The following is a 22,180-nucleotide window of genomic DNA, read 5'->3' on the forward strand; positions in this document are numbered from 1 at the left end:
CTGTACACTTTTCTTGAAGGCAGGGAAGGTATTTCTGCTTAAAGCTGAGCTCAGTAAATCAAGCTGAGCTGATCGGCATCTGTCTTCACACCAAATGTAGGGCAGATACCTCTTTGGGGCTCTCATTTTCCAGAAGGGAATTTTGAAGGAACCACAGCAAACATGACTGTCAAGAGATGAAATTCTTAGGAAACTGAAAACCAACAAGTTAACAGGTCCAGATGGCATTCAGCTAAGTATTCTTACCTAAATGCAAACTTGCAGTTCTTTTAACAAAAGTTTGTAGCATGTCCATAACAGCAGTCTCTGCACCAGAAAGGTGGAAAGTTCAAAATTTAGTACTAGTGTTTAATGGATCAAGGAAATTACAGGCTAGTTAGGTAAATGTGTGTCTCAGCTAAATGGATAGAGAACAATTATCAAATATAGAATTATCAGATTTTTAGAAGGATAATTCTTGTTTAAGATGAATTAGGATGGTTGGCAAGCCTTCTTTGGAAGTCACCACATTGGCTAATTATCACTCAGTTTCATGGTTGGTAAGTGCTGTTGAGAAAGTATAGACCAGAACAGGAATATAGCTATATATTGCTCTTAGAGATTTCACTTGGAAACAAAATTGGCTGGATTAGGGTCATTTCCAGTTATGCAGGATGATATGATGGAGGAGTGTTTAATTCACAAAAGCTTGGATTATTGTGTCAGCATCTTTTGGAGGGGGGGATGTCTATAAAGGTATCACCTATTTTTACATTTCCATAAGGAAAAAGACACCATCTTGCCTTAGGATGCTTCCAATATACCTGTACAAATGTGACGTAGATTTGTACTAGATAACTTTAAGAGAAAGTGTAATCCTTTTGAGATTTGTTTTCATTTGGTTTTTGGCATCTGACCTTGCCTCAGCAAAGTACATACTGCAACAGAGAGGCAAATAATATTTTCAAAAATTGTCAGCATCTCAATTTCTTCTTGATTACTTGTTCTGTTTTGAAGAGTCCCATGACAGATGTTAGAAACTGACAGTGAAGAGAACTATTGGTGATTCAGTGAACAGCAGAAATAATGTGCTATAACAGAAGTGTTATTTCTGAGAATGCCTCTTTGCAGCAAGGCAGAGTTTCAGTATGTTTTAAAGAGGCATTGGTAAGTCCTTGGTGAAAAAGACTTCTTTGAAACTCACCGCATTGGATATTTATCACCCAGTTTCACCATACTATTCTTGGGAAAGACACTGGAGCATTTGGTGAATTATGAGCTCTAGGTTTCCCGGATGAGACAAATTGCCTGAATCTGTTTCAGTTTAGCTTGAGACCTAGTGCTCCAATGATCAAGAGGACTTTATGGATGATCTGCTGTGAGAAGTGAACAGAGGAAGTTTTTCTTTGATGGTTCTGCAGGACCTCTTGACATGACACCATCAACTATGATATCTTTCTGGGTTGCCTTTCAGAGATGGGACTCTGAGATATTGTTTTATATGGTAGCTTCAGCCCTTCATGGAATGTTGAGTTCATAAAATGCTGCTGGGGGATTCCAGTTCAAAACCATGTAAGGTCCCTTGGGAATTATCTTGTCCCATAGACAGACAGACAGACAGACAGACAGACAGACAGACAGACAGACAGACAGACAGACAGACAGACAGACAGATAACCTTCAAACCCTCTTATAAACAGATAAAAATGATTATATATATGGATGTCATATTTGGCAGAGACTTTAAACTAGCAGACAATATTTTTAATTTATTTAATATATATCCCACCTTTGTCCCAATACTGACACCAAGAAGGGGCTCAATATACTTTTTTTTCCTAAATAAAAATACATAATTAAAACATGGTAATAAGATATGATATGAATATACAATTAAACAGATTATCATAACAAATACATCTTATGTCTTCTTCCAGTCTTGGAACCCCAGCTCTAAGGCCAGTCTACACATTATAATACTGTGTTTTCGTTACCTCATACTTCATGTTTTAAATGTCGTGAGGAAGGTGGGCATTTTCTGGTCATTATTCTACATTAGTAACTATGAATGGGATTTTATTTATTTATTTATTTATTTGTTTGTTTGTTTATTAATTATACCACCCATCTGGCTAAGGCATAGTTTGATGTTCATTGTGGGGATGCAGAATGCTAATGTAAACCTTGAAATCATGCAGAGTTGGTTTATTGCAGTAGTTAGCTCGGCCTTAAGGATGTGCAAGTCAATAGTTCAGGTAAGTATTAGAACATGTACACATTTTAACCAGCTGTTTTAGGGTGATGATCTCTTGTTGGGTAGTGCTGGGAAGGGGTGAAGTTATGTAGTCATCTTATACAATTAAAAAACACACACCTGGATTTCTTCTGTTTCTTTCCATGTGTTGCCTGAAGAATATGACCTGGAACCCTGTGACGATCCTGGTGTTCCTGCCTTCAGTCGAAGAATAGGATTTCATTTTGGTGTTGGGGATTCTTTGACGTTTTCTTGCTTCCCAGGATATCGTTTAGAAGGTGCAAACAAGCTCACCTGCCTGGGTGGTGGCCGCCGTGTATGGAGTGCACCTCTGCCAAGGTGTGTGGGTAGGTGGTCCCATGCTTTCATTTCATTCATCAGTTTTGTAATAACACATGAGGGAAACAAAAAGAGGATAGTAAATAAAGCCCAAGATGGGCAGGGGGAGAAATGAAATCATGTAAGTTAAATGTTTGTGTGTGTGTGTGTGTGTGTGTGCGTGCACACGCACGCACGCGCGCACACACACACACAGAGAGAGAGAGAGAGAGAGAGAGAGAGAGAGAGAGAGAGAGAGTACAACCCCTGTATTCGCACAAGATTGGTTCCAAACTTCCTCATGCATGATCTCTGGCTCCCCTATTAGCTGTTTTTGATAAGTTCCTATTTAGAAATATACCGTATATGCAGTATGGGATTCTTCTTTTAATATTTTTTTTATATTTTAAGACCCTGATAAGTGAATCAGGGGATATTGATCCCACCGATAGGGGAGTTCTACTGTAGTTTTGCGTCTCTTTTTTTGAGATGTTCGAAGTAATAAAAGGAGCATTAGTTATTTTTGAAATTAAGTGCTTAATTAAATTAACACATTTCACTACCAATTTATAGAAAGAACTGCATTTCTTAACTGAAATTGTCAAGAGTTGACTAGTATCAAAGGGATGGCAGCCTGCAATGGTGTAGATTAATTTTTTTATTTAGTGCAAATGGGATTTGGATGTTTGATTCTGGACCCACCAGCCAAAACACAGTGGCCATTAGGTCGGAAATGCAACAGAATATACTGCATGGGAAATAGTTTATAGTTCACTTAAGTGTGTGGAGACCTAATCTTCTGCTGTCTTTAACAGGAAAACCGAGAACTATAGGTTACTATGAATGCTAATTATACATAGCAGTCCTATTGTCTAGTATTGTATTTTCAATCTTCAGTCACATATATTCCTCGCAGAAGATCTTTTAAAAAGCAGATTTCATTTTATATTAATTATTATTTGCGATAGTAAAAATATTTAAAAATAATATAGATTACAACAGAAATTCATACGGTTTTAGAGCACATCTTGAAAATTGGATTTTTTAAGAAATGCATGATGTACATGTTTTGTGGGATTTAACAAACACTGTAAATGGTTTCAAATAGATAAGTGCTATTTACAGAATTTTTTAGTTTGCAATGGATGTAAAATTTTGCCTGTTTTTGTTTTCTCAAAACAATGTTTTTCAAACATTTTCTCCTTCTGGGCAAAAGTTCAAACATTTCTGTGCATTTTTCACTTTTTATGACTGTAAGGAAAAAAAACACGAACATGGTTTTCATGTAAAAATCAGTTTTGCATAAAACGCATGTCACACAAAACTTTTTCATTTTGTGCAAAATATGTAGATTTTTGTACAGAATACATTTTCTTTTGCAAATATTGGTGCTGACAAAAAAGAAAAGTCCTGGTCTTTTGTTCTCATGGGAGCAAATAAGCTCACAACGGTAGACATTTTTTTCCCAGTAAGATGCCTCAATGTATCGGGTCACCCTTTTTGATTACATCCCTTTTTTATCACCCTTTTTGATCACATTTGCAAATATTTATTTCATCCTCATCTTGCAGTTTGGAGTATACTTATCAGTGACTGAATGGTTAACCCAGAGATCATAATGTGATATCTGCCACTTTTCAACATCATAGGTCAGGGGTCAGGGAACTTTTTTAACTTTTACCCCCTAAAAAATTGATATATGCCGACATTACTACATGCATCTCAGTCTCGTGTGGCCAGTCGAGCGCCAACACCAAAGCCTCGCTGCCCATGCCTGGGCCTCCTCCTCCTCTTATTTATTTATTTATTTATTTTATTTATTCAATTTATATGCCGCCCAAACTACCCAGAGGTCTCTGGGCAGCTTACAATAATTAATCCAATGGTGAGGCCACCTCCTGCTCTGGCACCAGCGGCTGCTTGCTGGGGTGCCCGTGTTGGGCCTCGGCGTCAGGGCTCCTGTGGGCCTTGCTGCCGAAGCACTGCGACAGCTGCAGCATGGAAGGCGAGAGGCTCCGCCAGGCCTGGCCGGCTGGCACGGAGGCACTGCTAAAGGAAGCCACACAGTCAGGCGAGTGCTGCTGCCGCCTGATGGGCTCCTCTGGGAGTGGGGACAGGCCATGGGGCATCGCCATCATCCTGGCGCTGGGAGGCTGAGCCTGGCCCAGGCTGCCGTCATGGCCGTGCCTGCCCCCCTCCACCGTGATCCACCTCTCCAGGCACTGGAAGGAGAGGTTCCTCCTGGCTTGGGTGCTTGGGCCACTCGCCCTGGCCTCGCCCTCCGCCATGGCTGGTCCTGCCACCACCACCTTGGCTGCCGTATGCTGCCAGCTGGGGCCTGTCGCTGGCTGGTATCCGCCATGGCTCGGTTGCAGCTGGGGCGGAGAAGGGGGCAGGTAGGGAGTGATCAGGAAGCTGGGGATCCCCCTCCAGGCAGAGGAGGAGGAGGAAAAGGAGGTTAGGGTCACTTCCTCATTACCCCAGGATTTTCATTTTTACCCCATTTGGGGTAATTTACCCCTGTTCCCTGACCACTGCCATAGGTGAATGTCAATTGTGGCTTGAGTATGCCAAAAGATATTAACATGAAGATGTGTATGTGCTGGTCTCGGAATCAAGACTGCAGACCTTATTGGTGTGCTTTTGGGGTGGTTTTTCTGAGGAAACAACAGACTTCTTGTGGAACTGTCAATTTATTCGTAAATGGGCCCAACCATTGCAAGGATCTAATCACAAAACTCTTTACAAACTGAAGCACAAACTGTCAAACAGAACAAATTTACCCCAGTATTGTATTGTTGGTTGGAACAAATTAGCCAGCCTCGTTTTTACACTGTTTGTATGTTGTTGTTTTTTAAAGCAACTGGTCTTATGTAAATTTTGGTATAAAAAGCATCCGCTTCGCTGCCATCTGGTTTATGGGTTCTTATGGTCAGGAGCCAAGGGTTTTTACTGCTTTGCTCTTGGCATTTGAAGCGCACATGGGGGAGGGATGTCCCTGTCCTCAGTGTGCTTGGATATTGACGCGACACACTGAAGTGGCTTTATAGCATTAACTGCAGACCAAACCATCATTGGCTGAATAACAGAGCAATTAAAGATATTTTTACCTGAGGTGGTTTGAAAAAAAAAAAAACTCCCATTATTAATCTTTGTGTTTATAAAGATTATTAAGTAAATAAAACACATCTGTCTTATGGGACTTCCGTTTAAATGAAGGATGTTCTTTCCATTGTGTATACTTCTGTGAGCAGTTTCTACTTCCCACCAAGCAGCTCAGATAACTGGCTCCAGCACATACATTGTTAGGAGTGTTGTGGTTCCTCAGAGTAATTTTTCCTCAAGGTATCATTTTTGCAATGTTGTTTTCCTTTTATTTCCAAGACCGTGTTCTGAACTACCCTTCAAATAAGCTAAAGACTAGCACCTTATTTGCCACCTCTCACTGAAGAGATTGCTCCATTACTTTCACCTTATTAAAACTTTTAATGAGTTTTTAAATGTGGTTTATCTAGATATTATTGAGCTCTATGGCATAATTGCTGTGCCAGTTAAGGAAAATCAGAGTATTGCATTGCAACTATACGTGAAACATAACAAATTTTGAGTGTTATGTTCAGTTATGGAGAAGAGAACAGAGACACCAAGGAGCATGGGAACTGAAGTTGCCATGCTTTTCTATCCTTTGGTGCAGTACAGGCAGAAGGAGAAGAAAGGGGTCATTAACAGTCATCTGTTGAGATAGCACATTGCCAGAACATGATGCTTCGTCTTACATGCAACATCAGGAAAATGTCAGAATTTCATTTTGGAAGCAAGGAGCCTATGGTAGTTCAGAGCAGACAAGCAAAACTGATGTATTATGATGTGCAAATTTCAAGATAGATGAAAAAAACATCAATAACTGTGTTAAGAAGCCTAATTATTGACAGAATATACAACAAGTATTGGTTTCCAAATAGTTTATCCTAAAACAAATGTTGACAACGCTTAAAGATTAGAACATGGAAAATTCCTTGGGAAATTTCAGATATGAAATGCATCCTATTTTCAGGGGATATGGAATCTTATCTCTGCTGCCTGTTTAGGAATCTAAATATGGGACTCTGGTTATATCCAAATAAACAAGGATTGTGAATTAGGAACATTCCATGATATGTAGTTTGTTTAAGAATATTGAATTGCTGGGGAGCAAAACCCCTGGATTGTCTTCTGCTTTCAGGTAGGCAGGTCCCAATAACAGGGTCTAGCATTCCTACATTGCTACCAACAAAATCATACACAGCCACACACAGAAGGAAAATCCAAAACCAGTGTCAGAAAACAAAAGCAAGATTCAGCAAACATTGTTTTACCAGTCCAATTCAATAGAGCAGGCAACCAACAACAGTCCAGAGGCTGAAGCTAGGTTAGTACGAACTCAAAATGAGGCAAGAGAATTGCAATACATAGTCAAATATGGTCTTAAAAACTGCAAGACAAAGCTGCAGAATATACATAATGAGCCCTCTGAATTCACATTAAATCTTTGCACTTACCGTGTTTCCCCGAAAATAAGCCTTAGTTAAATGAAACTCTGCCCTCCGTCAGGGACTCACCAGGATTCCCCCCAAGCCCTCAAGAGAAACTTAAAACTTCTTCCCTTCCTCTCCCACTTCCCTCGCTCGCAGAGGGGGTGGACAGCCAGGGACTTGAACCTTGGCTCCTAAATTCCCAATGGCTTTTGGGGCTTGCGCCTCTGCAGTGTGTTCGCTTTCCCCCCTTCCAGCTTGCGCCCAGGTGAGGCTAACAAAGCACAAGGTTGGAGGTGAGGAGAGGTGATTTTGGAGCTCTGGCCCCCGCCAGCCAGTCAGCCCCCACCCTGCCTTTATTTTCCCCCTCCACTCTTTCTCCTAACGTAACTCTTTTAACCCGCCTCTTGTTTGGCTCCCTCTTCGGTGCAGCTGGCAGGGCCACGTGTTAACGCAGCTGCCGCCTTATCCTCAACTGGGCTTGCGGGCTTTGGGACCCCGCCCCCTTCCACACCAACGCCTCCCCCTTCACTGCTGTTGTTGTTTCCCACAAAACAAACCCAGCGCCCACCAGGCCCAATGGGAGCCTCAACCCAGGCATCGCCACTGGAGGAACCCAAGCCACTACCGTGGAGCCTCCTGGCAGTGGCGGAGGTAACCCTGGAGGAAGTGGCACCAGGTGCATTTAAAGAATGGGAAGGTGAATGGGAATAAATTAATAATAAATAAATAAAATAAATGATGGTAATTGACTAAATGTAGATTGTTGTTCTTGAAAAAAATAAAACATCCCCCGAAAATAAGCCCTAATGCGTTTTTTGGAGCAAAAATTAATACAAGACCCTGTCTTATTTTTGGGGAAACACAGTAGAAAACTAATGTCAGTTAAAATTATTACAACCTAACCTGCTTTTGGATATCCTAATTTTTTTATTGATCTATAGGCCAGAATTTGGAAAGTACAACCCCACACTTGCAGTGTGAAAAGCAACTGTTTCAGTGCCCCAAGAAATATATAGACAGTTACAAGTACAGTGGTGCCCCGCATAGCGATGTTAATCCATTCCAGGATTAACGTCGCTAATTGGATTCGTCACTATGCGGGGGGGGGGGAACCCACAGAGTGTAATGCGTTCCTATGGGGTGAAAACTCACCGCTATGCAAAGATTCCCCCATCCGGCCGCCATTTTCACCACCCGGTAAGCAAGGGCAGGGCGCAAAAACGGAGCGGGCGGCCATTTTTCTTCCGGCGGCCATTTTGGAACCGCCGATCAACTGTTTTTAGAACATCGCAATGCGAACATTGGTAAGCGAAACGCTTACCGATCATCGCAATGCGATGTTTTGCCATTCAAAAAACGCGTCACTATGCGGATTCTTCGTTAAACGGTGCGCTTGTTAAGCGAGGCACTACTGTATTTACTGAGGCATAGGATATTTTAGCTTGCGCCAGCCTAATACAAGGATAAGTTACAAAGGAAACTGTTTTTATACTTTAAAGAAGAAAAGCTATTTTGCATAGGAAGAGAAAAATGTTATAGGATTTTCTTCTTAGCAGTCTAAATAATGGTCTGAATAATAGATACACAATGTGGTGTAATGGCTAGAGTGATGGACTAGGATTCAGGAGGTTTGGGTTTGAATCCCCACACAGTCATGGAAACTCACTGGGGATGTGAAACTAGTAAAACCAATCCTTACCTCAGATTTCTCACATACCTTGAAAGCCTCACATACCTTCATATATAATTTAATATTGTAGTTTAAGTACATTTAAATTTAATATAGTGATAATGAAGTTAGCATGGTTGTGCCAAACTCAGTTTAAGTATAAAATTTGATAATATTGAAAGTATATTTTAAAAAATAGTGGATCATTTTTGTCTTGCTATGTGGTAGATACAGCATGTTAAGAAGTCCACCAGAAAACTGGTCAGAGGACTTATATTCAGTATTGAGAGCAGAGGATTTTTTAAATCAGAAATTCAAATTAAATGAGTTCTGCCATGAGAGGAGTGGACCTTTATAATGCCTTTTTCATATACCTGGCATTTGGAACAAGGTTTTTGTTCAGTTTAGATAGCCCTTTTCATTATTTTTTTAATAAAATACTCCACAAATAAACATTCATATAAGAATACATAACAGTTCATGCAATAAATTTTAAGACTGAACAACATTCATCTCATAGGACAAAATATTAATTTCCAACAGGCCATTTGAAATTCTTTTATTACGATCAACAGATCAGATAATAACAGGGCATTAAACACAAACAGTGTGTCCAAGAACCCTTAAAAAAACTGTGAGTGAAGACTTTAACATTTATTCTGAAGGAGTTAAGCTCAGCTTTTGTGAATAACAATAAGCATCTGTCAAAAAACGTGCACTGAAACTCTGAAGGAATATGTGGAGGAAAGCTTGCCTTATGTTGACTTTGCATTACATGTGTGTCTGGCCCATGCTAGTGCACACTGCTTGCCCATTGCTTTTGTGTAAGTGAGTAAAACAGGCCTGGAAGTGAGAGTCTAGAGGTTAGACTCAGGATCTATCATGCCCGTTAAGAGCCTTCTTCAGAAGAGGACCAAGAGTTATGACTGTGAGTGATTCTAAGAAACTATCTGAGCCACTGATCCAGGAGGAGCCTGGGTCTGTAGGAAAGATGGTTGATTGACCATCTCTTCCAGATGGAGAGAACTCTGCGGCAGAGTCAACAGAATTGGTCCCATACTCCAATGAGCAGCAACAAAGTGAGATTCCTTAACCCTTTTATGTCTCTTTCTCACCACTCTATCTAGTAGCAAAGTGAATATGGAAAAGATGGCTGCTGAGCAGAGGGGAAAACACAACAACTCATCTTGGCCTGTATTTCACAGTGAGCAAAGCCATAGACTTCCCTGGCCGGTGCATAAAGGGATGGTTATGCCAATGACTATCAGGAGTGCGACCCTGGAAACAGCTCTGCCATCCCACTGAATGCTGCAGCGTCTCAACCTTACTCTCCCTCTGGCCACACATATTAAGACCAAAAAAGAGAGCATACAGTAGCCCAATGTATTTCCCGAAACAATAGATTTCTTGGTGTATAGTTTTGTCCTAGCCTTTTCCCCCTCTAACCTGAAGCCTCCCCTCCCCCCAGTGATGTGGACATGGAAAGAGGTGGTGGTGAGGGACCCAGTATAAATTTATGCAGCAAAGTATTCTGTGTGGTATTAGTAGGCATCATGCCCTATTCCATAGACCTCTGTTGTGATTTCCCTCCCTCATTTCTAATTGTTTACATACCAAAAATATTTGTTCTACCTATACATATGTTGGAGGAATCCTTGGAAGGCACATGAGATACAGTTTCCAAACCTCTGATCTTATCCCAATTTCAAAGTTGAAAGACTAAAAAAAAAAGAGAATTTAACCCTGCCTTTGACTTTAACAGAACTACTCCTAGAGCCCTTCATGGCTGGCTTAAACAAAGATACGTAGGTCTAGGTCAGTTCAACTGTTCCGTTTCTGCAGTTCCTACCTTGCATTATGAAAGCCAGCGCCTACTGAGATGCTTCAGATTTCCGAGGTTTCAACAATTTTAAAAATAGATGGCTTTGAATTTCATTGGTCCTAGGAATCCATCCTTTGAAAATGAATGAGCCATGACTTTGATGGGGATTTTGAACTACTAAGCAATAATTTAATTCTAATATCATATTTCCAGCGAGCAGACCAATTCATTCACAATAGAAGTCTCTTTTGATGTTGGATTTTATGAATCACCGCTTTTTTAAAAACTAAAAAAAAATATCCAAATCACATCAAAAGCAGCATGCACTCTCTGTTTGATAAGAATGAAGTGGATCTCTTTTCAGTCTAACTCAGGAATATCATGCTGGCTCTCCCCCCCCCACACCCCCCGATATTCTTTAAGACCACAGAATAATTTCAAAGGTATTAGCAGACACTCCTCTATGGTCTCTGCAAAATATTTCTAAAGGCAGATCTGTCTTTGTCCTTCTGGATGCTCAGAACCTTTCATTTAGTTTTATTTTAACAAAATATTAGCACACCGTTTCTGACTACTGAATAAAATCCCCTACTGGTTTTGTGTATTTTTAGTCTGTTTACTTTATCTTTTAACTTTTCAAGAAGCTTTGCAAATGTTCTTGTCCCTTTTGGACTCAAAATACCTCCTTCCCATTAGTAATGTAAAAAAGAAAAAGAAAAGAATTTCCTTTTGAATATAAAACATGTTTTACTTCTAGCTGCAATATCTGAGATAAAAAATAGTGTTTGGCCATATCTCCTTAAAATTGGGCTAATGTATGATTCTGCTTGATATAACTGGTGACGTGTCAGCTTTAATCTTTGGAAATGTGAGCTTAAGAAATAGAATAGTTTTCCCGGAATAAGGGAATAGATCATATTTGGGATTTTTCCCCCTGGGTGTATCTGTGTGGATGTTCTTATGCCTGTGTGTTCATTGCTTTTTTCAGTAGGTAAGATCCTGAAGTATGGTGTAATAGATGAGAACTAAAAGTGGGGTAAAAAAAACATCCAAAACATGCGTGAAGAAATTCAGTGCTGTAGAAAGAAGGGGGAAATGCCTGTGTATACACAACATGAGACTTGCAGTTATGCATATATATATGTGTGTGTGTGTTTTGCATAGAAGCCACAGGAAGCCATTAAAAGTAGTTTCCCATGGCTTCTATAATCCAAGATGTATTTTGCAAAAGTTCCACATGCTAAATTGCTTCTATAAAACAGAGCCATACAATTTGGACACTAACCAAATCTCAACGGAGAGGCTAACCCTCACAAATGTACAAATTGAATTAGAATTACTAGGATTTCAAACCTAATGAGAATTATTACATTGTCAAATCAACTTTTTAAAAAGTGATGTTGTCATGGTATTTTGGGCATGCTGCCGCAAGTCCAGGAACCCCAGAAACACATAAATCAGGTAATTCTTGAGAAATAAAAGTTTGATGCTTTTTAATCCTAGAGCCACTGGTAGCAGAACTTTGTATTCAGACATCAGCTGTCAATTTAGGAAGAAACATCTGTTCCAGTCAACTACTCCTTTGTAAAGAGTTGTAAAATGAAACTTTAAAATTAGAACTGAGAATTAATAGTGAGGGGTTTAAGAAAATATGCCAACTTGCTTGAAGTTATTAGAAAGCAACTGCAACAATGTTGTAATTGCACAAATGGGCACCATGTTAGCAGTGTTGTTACACCAGCGGGCTGCTGGTCTGCTTTTGGAAATGCACCTAGACAATTACTAATATTGTCTGCTATTTGTCAGTTTGTTTTCTTTCTCTTTTTTCGTAGATTATGAACTGTACCATTACAAAAACGCTTTCCCACCTTCTCCTTTCTCAGTTTAGGAAAAGTGAACAAATCGATTCATGAGGTGGTATCAATTCAACAATGGCCGTTCTCATTTAAATATATGAAAGCATAAATCTAATTAGGAAGCCTGTATTAAAGGGGGTTGCTCTGAGATATTAAATAATAAAATTGAAAATAACCTAAAGTTCCCTGGAGAGGGGACAGAGAAATATAAAGAATGGCCCACTGTGGAGTTTGCCTTCATTGCTATCTCACTGGTGATGCCCCATGAAGGAGCAAAAGGAGACAGTCAGTAGCATACCATGGGCAGACAGAACGAACATCTTCACCAACCCTTGTTTCTACACCATGCCACCCAGAAGAGGAGCAATCCTACCCTAGTACTTGAGCTGTCAAACATATTTTCCCTATCCTTGGAATCAATGGGAAGGGGAGATGGAAAGGAAGTTTAACACTTAAATATGAGACAAAGTGAGGGCTTGGGGAAGATCCTTGCCACATCTTCAGTATCCATCCAGTAGGAGTGAAGAAATTAGCCATTCCTCTACCATAGACTCCCCCTTCCCAACCTCCATAGGACAGCTCTGTTGCTGAAATAAAGCACCAATAAGTGTTCAGACTTTTTCTCTGCCCTCCCCACTTCTCTCTCTGTTTCTTATCTGGAAATAAGAAGGCTGCATCAGTGATCTTCCTTGATGAAAATACACCTAACTTTTCACATTGCCCTTGTCAAAAGGAATATGTATAGTAGGTAGCATAATCAAATGACCGCAGGTTAGAAATTATTCATTGTGGAAGTAAAATAATGGTAGGCAGTAATCCAGGGTGGCCAAATTGGATCATCTCATATTTTAAACACATTACCCCCAAAATAATGTAAGTGGACTGAGGCTATTGATACAGGCTGTTATATGTAGTTTGTTTTAAGAACTTCTCTTGGGAAGCTTCAATGAACTCTGCTATTGTTTGCCATTAGGCATTTCCTTAAGAACTTAGCAGTGAAAACTCTCTTTATTATTTTGTTGGCATGTGTACCCAGGGCACAGGTTGTGAAGAGACCGTTCTCTATGAACATATGTTGTCTTTATCTTTCTATGTAGAACTCTTTGTATAATTTCACTGGTAAATATAGAGGCAGCCCCACACTTTGCAATGCAGTGGAACTGAAAATGCAACTGAAGGGAGGGGATCTGAGATGAAGGGAAACTATGAAAAGGGATCCAGATTCAAGGATTCAGTTAATCTTGATCCATAGTTTGAGCGTTCGTTGGAACCAGGAACATTGTTCAGATATGACTAGTAAGTTGTTGCTCTATATACATTTTTCAGGTGATCAAGTGAAGAAGTAGCATACTTTTCTGCTCATGCATTAGCACAAAGGATTTTGTAATCTGGGGAGCAATCATAATATTTAAAGTTCTATTGAACAAAAAAGTAATCCTTCCTCATTTTTTTTTTAAAAAAAGGCCTTTTGTTTTCTTTAGCTGAATGTGGAGCAAGCGTGTCCGGCAATGAAGGAACACTGCTGTCACCAAATTTTCCATCTAATTATGACAACAACCATGAATGCATCTATAAAATTGAAACGGAACCTGGGAAAGGCATCCACCTGAGAGCAAGGACTTTCCAGCTCCATGAAGGAGATACAGCTAAGGTACATCTTAACATTCTGCCTGCAAACAAATAACAAAAGAAGTCCCACCCGACCCTGTTTCTATATAGTAGTGAATTCATGAATTCATAGTTACATGGTGGGACTGCCGTATCTGCGGGATCGGTACCCACGGTTTCATATATCTGTTGCCTGAAAACAATAATAAAATAAATAGAATAAAATAAACAAAACCCAGAAAAACACATTCCAAAGGTTTATTACCAGGACCAGCCACTAGATGCAGCCAGGTCCTATTTTATATACAAGTGTCTTAATGGAAATGCACTTGTGGCCTTATGTCTCCGAACCTTTGGGTGAAATGGAGAAGCCACACTTGTGGGGGAAAGGCAGCAGGGAGTCCACAGTTGCTGGCTTCAGGAAAGCCTTCCTTGTGAACAGGAGAGCAGGAAACCAAGTCCTTTGGTAAGACGGGGGCAGAGGTCCCCCTCTCCACCATACAGAGACACCAAAGGAAATGGAAGTAAGTGCTTCATTTGTCCACTCTTCCTGGCATCTTCAGGAGGGGGGCTTGGAACCAATCCCCTGCAGATTCCACAGTCCTACTGTACTTGAAAAAAATATCCTATTAATATGCATAGTACATTTCAGACGTTGGACTGATATGAGAAATGTCAGGTGAATTGAAGCTGTGCATCTCCACTGAGTTTAAATCAATGGAGAAGGACATTTGTAGACTTCTTCTTGCTGGCTTGTTCCATATTTGGATTAGCTTTACATGCCACATTGGTTTCTGAACAACTGAGGCTAACAATTTATAGGCAGTCTCATCTGAAATCCCCACAGCCCTCTAAATGTCAGGAGTGTTTAATACTTGACTCACAATTCTAACCAGGGAAGGACTAGAGGCTTTTGATACCTTCTCTGTTGTTTTTTGACATCCTTGCCCCCCTTCAGGCCTCTAGCATGCCATGAGTTCATGCTCTTTGTCAGACAAGTATGAGCCAGAGGTTTAGGAAGGAGGGGAAGGACCGTGGATTGTCAGGAATGGTAGGGTGTAGGTAATCTACATGCCCATTAAAATCATGAGAGAACTAGATATCTGTCTCCTGATACCCCTCCCCTGCATCTGCCATTTTAAGGTACAGTACTTTCCTTTTAAACCTGGAGATTATACAACCCCATCATGGCTTGTAACCTGTGATGGACTTTTCATTAAACTTACCAATTGACTTTGGTTTTTTTTGGTGGAATCAGAAGGATTCATGCACTGTGGAATCTTGACTTTTAAACAGATATGTCAGGTTGGTTTGTTTCAAGAATAATTTAGCAAAATTTCATATTCAAAACAGAAAATAACCGCGTTTTTTGAAAAAGAAATGTGGACAAAAAAAGAAATTGAGGCCCCAGTCACATGAGGGAAATGTTCTATAGTTATCCTCCACTTAGATCATGGCCTTTTAAAAAAAATTCCGGTCACACAACAATCAGTCAAGATCAAAATATTTGCCCAGCCAGCAGTGTAACTGCAATTCATTTTCCACTTCCTGAGAGGCTTACGCTATTTTGTCCCTCAGTTGTACTGGTGCATTCCTTACCTGAATTGCCTGTGTGGCACAATCTGCCCCACTTCTTTTCAGAATTGAAGCCAGGAAAGTGGTCACCATTATTGTGACACTCATATTTTTTAAAAATTATTTTTCATGGTCAGTACATCAATATGTCGGTCAAATTATGTCGGAGAGCAATTTGAGCAATTGCTGCAGAAATGGCAGATTAAGCTGAAAGGCAGAGGAGATGGTGGGGGAGGTAGATGGACCAATGCGATTCTGCAGGAGCAGCCAGCGCAACAGAGGACATGCTCCCAAACAGAAACACTTTCCCGATATATCGATGTATGAATAAATTTTAAATATATATAAATCAAGGGACTGAATTGCCCCTTGAAGCAAGAGAGAAAATAAACTGGTACCATGGTGTAGCCGGCCATAATGATTCATATAGGAGGATATAAATCGTTACTGCTAAAAGTTCTTGGGACGTTCTCCGCGGTATATATACCACATAACTGAGAATCAGTACAGGAGAGGTCTGGAAAGTATTGGAAGAACTAAGGAACATTTCCCTTGTATGACCAGGGCCTGGGTCAATGTAGTCAACCAGGCAATAGGTAGTAGAGATGTTTTGCCTGGTTACCCACAGCTTTTATGATTCCCGAATCTTCTGACTCGAGAAAACGTATCAGAATATTTTGAAAGAAAACAGATTTAGAACTTCATTGTTGAATTTAAGTAGAATTTTAAAATATGCATTATGAATCCATACAAATTTTCATGTTTATATAGATTTTTTAAAAAAGTTTATAACCCCAAAAGGAAATGTATTAGAAAGTGAAGCACATTGCAATACATCATAAACAGTAAGCGCACTATAATACATAATGATGGAGAGGGAGTAAAAATGTTTGATATAGTCAGCCACAAAATGCTTTCACCCACTAAGAATGTCCTTTTAAAATCTTACCCGCTTAAGTGAGGATGCTAGAATGAGGAAGGGTTCTTCACATGTATAAACAGTATAGGAGTACTATGTATCCATATGTTTATCCCCCTTATCCCTATGTTTTTTTACTCATTCTTTACAAAATGTGACAAAAATTGTAGTTGTTCACAATAATTTCTTACTCCCAAGCAGGCTGGTTCCAGGGTAAAAACCTTTGGCAGGCGGAGCATGTACATCAACAGGCAGGCCTGGACAGAAGAGTCCAGAATAGGGGGTCAAAATGCAAAGCAGCGGTCTAACAGACAGTTCTGTCAGGCAGGCAGGTGAACAAGGTGCAGAAGATCCATCCAGAGTCAAAGTCCAAGAACAATACAGGGCCAAGCCAGGCCAGTTGCAGGCATCTGGCCAGGTGCCAGAGGAGTTCAACTGCAGGATTTGGCTCGATCTGCCTAGAAAGAAGATTATTCCCCCAAGGAGACCCCCCTACTCTTTATTCCTGAACCAATCACTTTTCCTAGGAGCTTCCAGCTGTGCTTGTGCCTTCGTTCTCTCTTCCTATCCTGGCAAAGGACTGCCTTCACCTGGGGTTTTAGGTTTGTTCGATCCCTGAGCATCCAGGGTCTTGGGGGCAGCAAGGATTCTTTATCCATGTTGGGTTTGGGGGATTTGCTTGGCTGGAGGTCTCATCCAGTGAGGCCACAATGGGTAATCACACCATTGAGTGTCAACTACTAATCCAGTAACCTGTTTGCCCATTTTGTGCACAAAAACAGCTGTTGCACATGTGACTGGGCTTATTTTTATTGTAGCAGTTGTTGATTGCACACCATCTAGTAGGCACACAAGCCAACTGGTGGTTTAAAACCAGTCCATTGTACACTGTAGTAAACAGGACCTGCACATTGATGAACATGAATAAGGGGTTCTGGTCAAACAGAAATTGTTTTAATGTGATTTGGATATCTCATTTTAAGTGTGGAACCCTCAAGTAAATTGTGTTTCATGGCACTGCCTGTTCATTTAAGTTCTAAGAAAACAATAGGCATATCACATTGATTTTTTTCTTTATTTCTCCAACTGCACAGCTATATGTTTCAAGTCATACATATTTTTTCTCCAACTGCACATTTTTTGCAAACTGCATGCTAATAATAACTCTTTTTCCTGTCGAAAGAAGAAGAAGGATTATGGGTTCAGAATCACCTGATAGTGGTGTCAAATCAGATAGCTGGTTCTTTCTTTTTATCTGAAAAGTCTTCTCACACTCTTCTGTTCATAATTCAGTCCAGGTTTAAGTTTTCTCCCTCCAGATGGAAGGGGCAGAAGGAGAGGCAGATGACATATGTCTTGTTTAGGCAGGCAATTGTTTTATGAGTGTGTATTGAGTGTGTCATCTACAGCATCTGCCTTTTTTGTTATTATATTGTTGCTATTTTGGAATTTTACTGTGTTTCTGATTTCTTTGGTGTTAGCTTTTAAAGTAGTGTGTAAATACCAGAAAAGAGGATATACCTTTATTAAAAACAAATAAGCACAGGTAAAATAATATTTTGAACATTAAAGTAATATTTTGTCGATTAACTTTTTAAAAACTATTCTCATTTCACAAAGAAAATATATACTATTAAGCACATATATATAATGATACAAAACCACTCTACAGTGCATTCAAATAAATCTGTTCTCCATTTTATAAAAATATAATGTTCCAGGTACAGCCAAATTAAAAGCAGCTATATTAAAAGCAGTTATATTAAAAGCAATTATAATTGGTTTACTGTAGTAGTCCAAGCAATAATGCAGAAAAGATTTCAAATGCCCCATACCATTGCTTTATCTTGTTTGTTGATAGAGTTAGTTTATTGCTATTGTTACTGTTTTCAAGTTTGTTAATATATGGGAAGGATTAGACTTTTTTTCAGTTTACAAATTCCTTTAAGCAATTCCTTCTTTTGGAAAGCAAGGCAAGACAAGACAAAGTAAATAGATGTTCAGCTCTCATGCTGTTGCTAAAAGTCACTAAACAAACAATCACAAGCCTCATAGTTTTGTATTAAAGTTAAAAATGTGAAGGCCCCTGTATTGGCATGCAAACATATATTTGCAATCTCTCTGGTGCTTCAGGCTTATTATGCTGGCACCAACATCTATGGTATAATATACTTAGTTTTCTGACATGGTACTTACACAGAAATTTCACCAATTTTAATATCCAGCCCAGTAGAGCCATTTATCCTGCCACAAAGAGGAAATCCTTAAAATATGTCAGTCTAAAGCAACGAAGTACCCCATGTGGCGTAGTGGGTAGAGTAATGGATTAGGAGTCTGGAAATCCAGGCTCGAATCCCTACTTGGCCATGAAAACTCATTGAAAGATTGTGAAACTTACAAAACCACTCCTCAAATATCCCACTTACCTTGAAAGCCCTTTTAGGTTGCTATAAAGTGGTTCTGATTTGACAGCACATAACTAATTACCGTACTAAAGCAACAAAAACATCAGTGACTTGCCTCAGAAAGAAGCATTTGGAGTGCTGACTTTCAGTGACTTACATAGGAGCATGTTGAGGGCAAAACAATATGGGAACTTGGGGTGATGCTCTGGGAAAAAACGGGTATTACTGAAACATCAAGGTCAGTGTAAACTTGGTCCTTTTATTCTGGTTGTTCCTAGAACTGTTCAGAAATATTTTTCTGAAGTGACTTGGACCATTACAAAAGCATTTCAGAAATCAACAATATTAAAAGTGAATTCAAAGTTTCCCAGCGCAGTATTGTGAACTAAACTTAAACCAGTGCACCCTTTGTTTGGGAACGGGAGGGAGCTCAGCTTCCTGTATAGTGGTGTCAAATGGTGCAGTTCTTGTTTTTATTAAACATGATATGAAGAGAAATGGGGGGGGGGAGAAATCACCTCAGTCTTTAACTCTGGAATAAAAGGTGACAGACTAGCTTTGCTGCTTCACGACTCATTTTTTAAATACATTTAGTCAGAAAGGGAATGGAGTGGGGGGGGAGTTCTTTTTGGCCTCTGATTGGTGTTTCCAAAAGGGGCACCTTGACGGAAATGTCTCAAACCTTTTCAGCCTTTGTTAAGTGGATTGTAAAAAGGGAAGGGAATCTGAGGTGACACAATGCCTTGGAACTGAGCCATGAAGATATATTAATTTTTGTTCTGTATAAGCTTCACAGAACTTTAGAAAACAAAGAGTGGCAAGAATGTAGTGTATTTTGGTCTTCCATCCAGATAACTTGCTCACCAATAGGTTCTGGGCAGAGCAAAGGGTAAATTCCCCCCAATAATCCACCACCACCACCACCACCACCACCACCACCATCATCATCATCATCATCATCATCATCACCACCACCACCACCACCACCACCACCACCACCACCACCATCATCATCATCATCATCATCATCATCATCATCATCATCATCATCATCATCATCATCATCATCATCATCATTATTATTATTATTATTATTATTATTATTATTATTATTATTATTATTATTATTATTATTATTATTATTATAAAATCTGTCTTCTAATAGGAAGTCTGGATGATTGGAAACCTGTTCCATAAGACTGTTCTTTTAAAAAGTGTTTAAGTATTTAAGCTCCAATTTAATGTAAAAATTTTGGTTTATGTTTTTTTATTTTAAAGGTCTATGATGGGAAAGACAGCTCGTCTCGCCTCTTGGGAACCTTTACAAAAAATGAATTGGTAGGGCTCGTTCTCAATAGCACATCCAACCACTTATGGATAGAATTTAATTCTAATGGATCAGACACAGACCAAGGATTTCAGCTCACATATACAAGTAAGTAACCCTCATGGTGGGGATTTCTGATAGGAGAAACAAAAAAAGGAAGTATGTTACTTAGCTAGCCTGATAATACAAAATCCTTTGGATTAGTTCTTACTACCTACTGTGTTTATTAGATTGCATTTTAATTCCTTTCACTGTTGGAAAGGAGGGAATTTCAGACATAGTGCTTAAAAGCAGTGTTTTCAACTTCAGGGTGTTATTTTGTGATCACAACCGTAGGGATAAATAAAGAAGGCATTGTGATAAATAATAAAGCTTACAGAATTGGATGTTCAGGTGGTTACTGTTGTAGCGTTTGGCTGGCAATGGATGCTTTGGTATTTTCATTGATAGAACTAACTGGTCTCATATGTTGCTAATCTATGTGGTAAAACACTGGAAACAGTACAGATCAGGGAGGATTCAACAAATCACCATTTATCTCTGGAGACAGAAGGCTTAGCTATAATAAAAAAAAAATCTTACAAAGGCGTGTTCTTTAGGAAGACAGTCCAGCTCCTTGGAGATCAGAAATTAATTTTTATCCTCCTCTTCCTTCAAACAACTCAGTTTATTGTATAAGGGAAATATGTATGTATACAACATTGCAACAACCTTGTGGGACAGGTAAACATAAACAATAATGACCGGTCCTAAATAATCTGAAAAGCTTTGTGTCTGAAAGGATTTTCTCATTACTCTTTTTCAACCTTTGTGCCTGGCCTTTCTAATTGCTGGGTGTGTAGTGCCAGGGGTAGATGTTCCTCAGAAAAAGTGCATCCTCATCTAGATCAAGAAAACCAGCTTTAAAAACAAGTTTAACAAGACAAAAACAAAATGACACATTTCCCACTGCAGTTGCATCTGACAGCACCTTTAACATTCCGTGTTTCGTCCTGATAGCTTTACGCTGGTGGCTAAGCAGGTCTAGAAAAATCAAATACAATTAACAGCTAATATTTCACACTGCAAAGGTCCTGTTGCTCTCCAAATGACTAGCATGGTATTAATCAGTGTTACAAATCTCAAAACTTTATGTTTGCCTTTGGTTCACTAACTGCTACCTCTCATTAGAAGGAAGAGCATGTTGTTTTCTGAGAAGTCCATGTTTCTCCCAAGGTTACTGTTCCCAATATACGTTAACACTGTCACAAGAATGGGGCCATTTGGAACACAATAACAACATCAGCATTAGCATCAGCAACAACAAAATGCCTCTTATGTATCTTCAGATTAAGAAAACTGTTATTGCTTTAACATAGATCTCTAGTTGGCTTCATTCTCTTTCAAGTTCTCCAGGCTGCTTAAGTGTAGTAACTGAAGTGTGATGCTTGTACTTTGACTGACAATTAGACCTCTTCATGCAGTGGGATGTGGTGGCACTGCGGGTTAAACCGCAGAAGCCTCTGTGCTGCAAGGTCAGAAGACCTGCAGCCGTAACATCGAATCCACGCGACGGAGTGAGCTCCTGTCACTTGTCCCAGCTCCTGCCAACCTAGCAGTTCGAAACCATGTAAAAATGCAAGTAGATAAATAGGTACCACCTCAGTGGGAAGGTAATGGCATTCTGTGTCTAGTCTTGCTGGCCATGTGACCATGGAAACTGTCTTCGGACAAACGCTGGCTCTAGGGCTTGGAGATGGGGATGAGCACCATGCCCCAGAGTTGGACATGACTGGACTAAATGTCAAATATAAAGAGGTCATATTCACACATTCCCTCTTCATGGAACTTACTTGGTGGAAAACAAGACAGATATTACTTTTCTAGAAAGGCGGGGTTCTTTTTGTCCCTGCAGTATTTTGAAATTGAAACCAGCTGTGGACTATAGGAATAGG

The 22,180-nt window shown here is 39.7% G+C and overlaps 1 protein-coding gene across 2 annotated transcripts in view; it reads left to right on the plus strand.

The window, feature by feature from the left end:
* Positions 1 to 22,180, plus strand: part of CSMD1 (CUB and Sushi multiple domains 1) — a 1,337,717-nt gene that overhangs the window by 1,055,914 nt on the left and 259,623 nt on the right. For both annotated transcript variants that reach the window (XM_078386602.1, XM_020797818.3), the window contains 3 exons: positions 2,392 to 2,580; positions 13,894 to 14,063; positions 20,198 to 20,354. In XM_078386602.1, coding sequence (XP_078242728.1) covers positions 2,392 to 2,580; positions 13,894 to 14,063; positions 20,198 to 20,354 — 516 coding nt within the window. The remainder of the gene's footprint in view (positions 1 to 2,391; positions 2,581 to 13,893; positions 14,064 to 20,197; positions 20,355 to 22,180) is intronic.

The sequence above is a fragment of the Pogona vitticeps genome, chromosome 1, assembly GCF_051106095.1.
Source record: "Pogona vitticeps strain Pit_001003342236 chromosome 1, PviZW2.1, whole genome shotgun sequence".
NCBI lineage: Eukaryota > Metazoa > Chordata > Lepidosauria > Squamata > Agamidae > Pogona > Pogona vitticeps.